Source organism: Buceros rhinoceros, unplaced genomic scaffold (assembly GCF_000710305.1).
Source record: "Buceros rhinoceros silvestris isolate BGI_N320 unplaced genomic scaffold, ASM71030v1 scaffold21109, whole genome shotgun sequence".
In the NCBI taxonomy this organism is placed as follows: Eukaryota; Metazoa; Chordata; class Aves; order Bucerotiformes; family Bucerotidae; genus Buceros; species Buceros rhinoceros.
In genome coordinates this window covers 7,362-14,070 of record NW_010431233.1, presented here as the reverse complement: position 1 = coordinate 14,070, position 6,709 = coordinate 7,362, and the positions used below count along the sequence as shown (strand labels likewise).

At 36.7% G+C, this 6,709-nt stretch overlaps 1 protein-coding gene across 1 annotated transcript in view; it reads right to left on the bottom strand.

The window, feature by feature from the left end:
* DCAF6 (DDB1 and CUL4 associated factor 6) overlaps window positions 1-6,709 on the bottom strand; it is a gene marked incomplete at its 5' end in the record, with an annotated part of 57,159 nt that overhangs the window by 47,097 nt on the left and 3,353 nt on the right. The window contains 4 exons of the mRNA XM_010143365.1: window positions 407-652; window positions 889-1,008; window positions 3,943-4,036; window positions 6,565-6,666. Coding sequence (XP_010141667.1) covers window positions 407-652; window positions 889-1,008; window positions 3,943-4,036; window positions 6,565-6,666 — 562 coding nt within the window. The remainder of the gene's footprint in view (window positions 1-406; window positions 653-888; window positions 1,009-3,942; window positions 4,037-6,564; window positions 6,667-6,709) is intronic.

Below are 6,709 nucleotides of genomic sequence, written 5' to 3'. Positions count from 1 at the left end.
AAGGAAACATTCTCTTCTTCCTCTCATTATAACAGGCAGAGGTTCTGCTATTCATTGCACTGATGCTGCTACAGCCAAATCACAGTTGAAGGCGGCATGGTGTTACTTACACTCCATGAAGGGAAGAGTAAGTTTAGAAAAAACAAGCACTAGTTTTCCAATTTCAATAGACAATACTGGTTATCCCCTTTGAGATTCCTTCTTCAGACAAACATATACAGTTGATGGTTTTACTCTTTCTTTAAACCACAGCTGCAGTCACTTGTTAACTACAAAACACTAGTCTCATTAAGGATGCACAAGAAAGAAAATAGGTTAAGATAAATTAATCAAAATATGATAAAACAGAACTGTTTCTTATTGAAAGCATTTTTCATAAACAATGGCAAGATGGATTTCTTCTCACCAGACTGATGGAGGAGAGGTTGAGCTGAGGCCCCTAAAGAGGGCCTTTGTTCATTATCAGGAGAGGACAATAATGAAGTTGAAGGGGGACTTTCTGTTGAAGATGATGTCGAAGGAGCTTGGGCTGACATTGTAGAAGAGGAAGATGATGGAAGTTGTTCAGAACCATCTACTTCCATTGCAGTTTCTGATTCTGTACTAGGTGGCACATTATTAGTAGCAGGAGCATCTGTCCGATTAGTTCCACCTTTGATTAAAAAAAAAAAAAAGGCAAGAAAACAAAAGAGCCCGAAGGTAAATTTACTCTGCCTCTCAAGATCCCTTTGCACTACCATTTGCATGGCAAACAACTGTGCTCAGTTCTTCAGAGTGCACTAGAAATTGTTTACTTTACACCTCAGAGAGGCTAATATTGAAGGTCTATACATCCAGTATAAACATACTTTCTGTTGTAAACATTGTTCTTAAAAAGAAGGAAGTCACCTCTGGACCGTGATCTTCCTCGTCCTCGATTGCTTTGTGCAACTTCACTAGCTTCTTCAAACCATCTTGAAAGCATGTCTGACATCCTCTGCATTAGGGAGACATTAGGACTTTGTTCCCCTGTAAAACAAGTAATGCTAAAGTTTTATCTACAAGTTAACAGAAGTGTTCATTTTTTTCCCCTCCATTTCTTCTTCCATAAAAAACCCCCACACTGTAAGCTATGTAACTAGTAATCCCCTGAACCATCTCCTGTTTTCAGCACAACAGTCCAGCAAGAACAGCACCACGTAAAAAACAACAGTCCTTCCTCCTTTTCCATTTGACAGTTATCTGGAGTTTTTGTACAAGTGACATCGTGAAACTTAAGTCATTTAACCAGCATTAAAAATGAATAAGTTAAGAAATCTTTGATTTTTATGTTTTTCTAACTAATTATAAAATAACCAATTTTATCATTAAACAATGAAAGAGCAAAAAGACTAGCATAAAATTAGCACATGATATTTTTAACATTTCCAGAAGGATTCTTCATGACTTAGATTTTCGTCATAAGCACAATTTAATACAAGTAGAGTTTTTAGAGGTTTTTCATTTTCACAATTTGGATCAAATGTCAGGATTTCAAAGACACTCAAGTAGCAAAATCTTCTACATACTTTCTTTCAATGTAACTCAAAATATTTTATTCTATTACATAGGAAACAAAATTCCATTTGTAAATGGGTGAAATAGAATATTTGAATCTTTAAGTGGTTTTTGTATTCTGTGAAATGTGGTGTGGTTTTGGGGAGTTTCTGTATTTTTTTGTTTTCTTTGTTTTTTAAACACACTGGCATCTTCCAGTAGAATACCATCCCACTGGACCGGACCATTCATTTAACTCATACGGAAGTAAGAGCTGCTGCTGGTCCCATAGCTGCCTCGAAAATATGTGGTGTTTAACCACATACGTGGAAAAGTTTTGTAATTGGAGACCTTAAGAAACAGAATCCCTGTGAAGTACCATTCCTTATTGAAACATGTATGTGAAAATATTTTAATAATCTCCATACAAAAGCTAACGCTGAAAGAATCTGAAGCATACTTGGGAAGAACATGTACGTCTCAAAGAGCAGTGCTGCTGCCTGCACAGATGTTATAAAAGCTGAAAGACCAATTAGATATCTGGAGCAACTGATGATCTTTCAGCACTGCATATAATCTTCATTGCTAGGATATAGCTTGAATACATCATCACTAGACGTTGCTTTTAGATTATTTGCATGAGTTTGAAAGACATTGTTGGGAATGGAGAAGGGAAGGGGAACACACCAACCCACTCCTCCAAGACACACAGTGTCTCTCAATCTGACCCCAGTGCTTTTGTTTATCCTCATTTCCACACCACATGTCTCTGACCTTCCCCTGGGATCCCTCATTCCCCTCTTGTACCCCAGCCACGGGAGATTTAAACACAAAAATTGGAATGAAACAGCTGAAGAAAACAGACAAAAGGTGGTTAATCGTGGGAAGAGAATACAATGAACAGTTAGTTAGAAAAAATGTCACAGGTCACCACATGACTAACTAATGCGATATAGCTATTCTCTCAGTCAATATACAGTTGTATCAAATAATGCACAGTAAAGATACTGAAGTTTTGTTTTGAGAAACTAAAAATCCAGCCAATGTCTACACTGGAGGAGTCTTTTTCCTCAGGCTTTATTTTCTACCCAGCAGATTTATTTGGTATAATGGGGGAAATGACAGACAGGACACTGAAGATAATCAGCTGAAAAAGAATTTAAATAAAAAGTAACTGTGTGCAAAGCCACACCTAATTTTGATGGGAAAAACCTGCAACAAAAATGATAGCAAAAGCATCCCTAGTATGAGGAGGTATACAAATAAGGTCTGTAGAATAAAAGCACCAAGTAAGCAGAATGTAAAACTGTTAATAATCAAAACCTGTGGTGTTAGAACAAGGCAGCATACGATGAAACTAAGAGAGCAATTTAAAAGAAAGGAAAGAAAATACTCCTTTACACGGTGGGCACTGAAATTCTGGAAATTTTTGCCACAGGAAGTATCAGCAACAGGTTCAAAAAACGATTACAGAAACTCACAGGCAATAGAACCATACACAAATTCTAAAGGAACAGATGAGAATGTACCCTCTAAATTTTCTAACCCAGTAATTCTGAATACTGGGGGAGCAACAAAGACAACAGACTAAAGTAAGAGGGCAGGCTCATGTTCTGTGTCAGATACAGAATCCCACTTTACATAGATCATTAGACTGATACAGCTAGAAACTTCTAGTTTGGATAATCAGGAAAACTGGAAAGAGAAATGCTAGGCAGAAAAGGGAGACAGATTTAAGGGAACATGAACAAATGCTTGTAGCTCCGCAAACCGTCACATTCAAACAGAAACACATCCTTGGATGAAGAGTAAGATGATGCATCCCCCTGCCCTGCTTTAGTATCCCATTTTCTGACACTAAAGCATAGCTTTGGAAATGCTCTATCTACCGAAACCTCAAGTAAGTGAGTAATACATTACAAACATGAAAATATAAGCATAAAAATTAAGTCACTATATCTGTTTAAAAAAAAAGTGAAAGAGCATTAGAATCGTATCAGAATCCTATTGCTTTGAATTCCAGTCTCCCAGTGTAACCATTACAGAGCACTTCATTTGTAACTTTGATTGCATATGGGGCTTGACTACAGAAAGGGAAATATTATTTGTGTTACTACATGACCAATGACAAAGACATAAGCTCCCCTTGATTTACACCAGCCTAACTGAAGTAACATTATTTTTCTGGTAAGAATATTTTTGATTTAGACATCTTTAAAAATCAATGTAGAACAGCAGTTCTGTGTTAAATTCTGATCTGGCTGATTCTTAAAATATGCACAGTTTAATCTAAAGCACTTATATATTTTATGAATACTTAAGAAAAATTAGAAAATAAAACCCAACCCAAATCAACCAAACAGCAAAAAAAACCCAAACAAAATATAAGCAAAGACAACAACTCCTCTCCAACTGCAAACACTTTACCATCTCTTTCTCGTTCACTCTCAGGTCTTGCTCTTGGTCCAGTGTCTGACCAATCCCCTCTTAGACGCAAACGTTTAACAGGAGGTTGTCGTAACTACAGAAAAGAAAAAAAAAAACAAAAACAAGAAACATGTTACAAAGCTATTTATGTTAGTCAGTACAGAATTCTAAGGCTAAGTATAAACGCAATATCTCCATCTTCTTAAATTACATAACTGTCACAAAAAAATGGAATGTCAGTCATATGTTTAAATCAACTATGAATAAGCACACCACTATCATCAGAACGCAAGAGCTTTAGCTACACAGAAGTTCAGCAGTCTAAATGAAGGACTCTCAGGACAAATGGAGCTTTTATTTTATGCAATACTAACTTTACTATGTTAATTGAGGCTTTTCACACTGAATACTGATGATAAGGTTTTCCAGAATTCAGCTTGAATCCTGCAAAAAATATTCACCACTTCATGTTAAAAACTACATGGCATCTTCAGTTTAATGAAATGTGGATTTGCAATTAAGCAAAAGGAAAAAACAATCTGACATTAACAAAAAACCAAAAATAAATTTCATGAAAATAAACTTCAGTTTATTTTTTAATGTGATTTTAGATGTTTATAACATAGGAGTTTTTGCAGCAGGCAGTATAAAACAAGTACTATATAGGTAGTGTTACAGCTAGTGCTTTGAACATTCAGAAGGGCAGTTCAGAGTTTGAAATTAAGTGTATTGGCTGGATATTTCTGGCTTTTAAAAAAAGGTGAATAGTTGTGGTGACAATTTTAAATTAAATGCAAAATTCCTGTACTGAAAGCATATTGAAGTGTTAACTTTCAGAGGCTAGTAGGCTCAGGAAGAAAGTTTTATATTCCTTCTACACTATACAACTTAAAGCCAAGCTGAAATAAAAATAGCATTTAAGGAAAATCATCTGGCAAGAGAGATTAGAGGACATATTCTGTGCCTCCAAAAGAAAAGAATACACAGGATCTGTTATTAACAGGTGGTCACAATATTCTCTCTCTATAGTAACTGGGCATTCAATTCTCCACCCAATTACTTCACAACAGATTAACGTTATATAAAAGAAAGGGAGGACAGAAGCTCTTGTGCATCACAATTTTTCTGGGTTCCTCTTTGCTTTCTCCTACCTCAGTGGGGTAACAGTGTAACTCAGCTGTACATTCTTCCTCAGTCCTATGAATATACACCCTTCTGATCAACAGTGTTTGTACTCGTAATAGCTGCCTGTGGCCCACTAGATACAGCATGGTCATGCATTGCCAGTAACAGGCCACAGGCTTATTACAGAGCGGACAACACAAGCATCACACTTGTCAGGCTTTTTCTGGGCTTCACTTGCTTGGAGCATTCTTTTAGCTCATTTAGCTGCAACAGCAACTGTTTAGTAACCAGGTAATTATTGCATAATTTGCCTTAGTTTTGCTTAGATTTGCACAGATGTGCACTGTATGACCTCTCGTAACCAGTTTTAAACTGTGCAAGAAAGAGCTACTTATGACTACAGGATACCGATGCAGCATGAAGCAGTACAGGCATGGGCTGACAGCAAGTATCCTGCAGGTGCAGACGCAAGAAGATATGAGAGTTGCTTCTAAGCAACTCACACGTGGCTATTAACTGCACTGTAAAGGTTGGACCCAAACAACAACTGTTTTAGGGATAACAAGGACAAACAACAAGCATTTGAAAGCAAACGTGCCATATTGGCTGACTAAAGAAAATGCATCATGTAAAACATGTTGAAAAGCATGTAAAAATGGCCTCCAAGCAGATTCTAAGAAAAAGAAGGAAGAAAACATCAACATATGCTTCTCCCAGCAAATAAGAGGAAGAAATCACCATTATCATCATCACACCCATGCTCCAGGTGAGGACAGCAGGATGCTGAAAACTCCTTTAGAGAGTTTTAGACAGGCCCCTGTCTCAGCTTAAAGGTAACTAACTCAGGATACAGAGGAGCTTGTTAAAGGGTGAGCATAATGCCAGAAAAAAAACAGTAGTGGATGGTTGGGGTAGTGCAGGAGAAGGAGGAAAGTTGTAAATAACTTCACTGTAGTTAAAAGAGATTTGTTTTATACTGATCAGAAAATTTAGACTGGAAGGGTCAGCAGCACATTGTAGCTGAGCCAATAATAAAAAACTGCTCATGTTTTGGTTACACTGCCAGAACTTTTAATACTGTTCATTAGGAGTGACTCACTGCCTCGATCTAAATACTTTGCACCCCTTCATCTCTGTCATTAAATGATATCTTTTAACAAAGAGTATTTATACTTGATTTCAAGGAACACTCTTTTGGTGTCATGGAAAATAAGAGATTACACCTCAACTAATAATATGCCACCCTTGCTGGTCTTACAATCTAAGGTTTACGCAGATGCTGTCTCATCTTTAGGAGAGGAAAACCAGTCAAGAAAAAAAACCAGAGAGTGACAAAACAAATAAATTGTAAATATGCAAATTTTGTAACACAATCTAATTCTTACATCTCACTCTATGAACAGCAATGTTAATTTAAGATTAATTTAAATGGAAATACAACTGATATGTGTGCCATAAGGAAAAAAAAAGTGAAAAAAGGTAATCTAAATCACTTGCCTCTTCCTGCCTCTCTTCAGCAGAAGGAACTTTAAGTTCACGAGCTGTGTCATCCTTGGGATCAAACAAGTATATGTAATCGGAAGAGTAACTAACAAGGATCTCTTGACCATATACACTATAACATAGAGATGATACTCTGCAA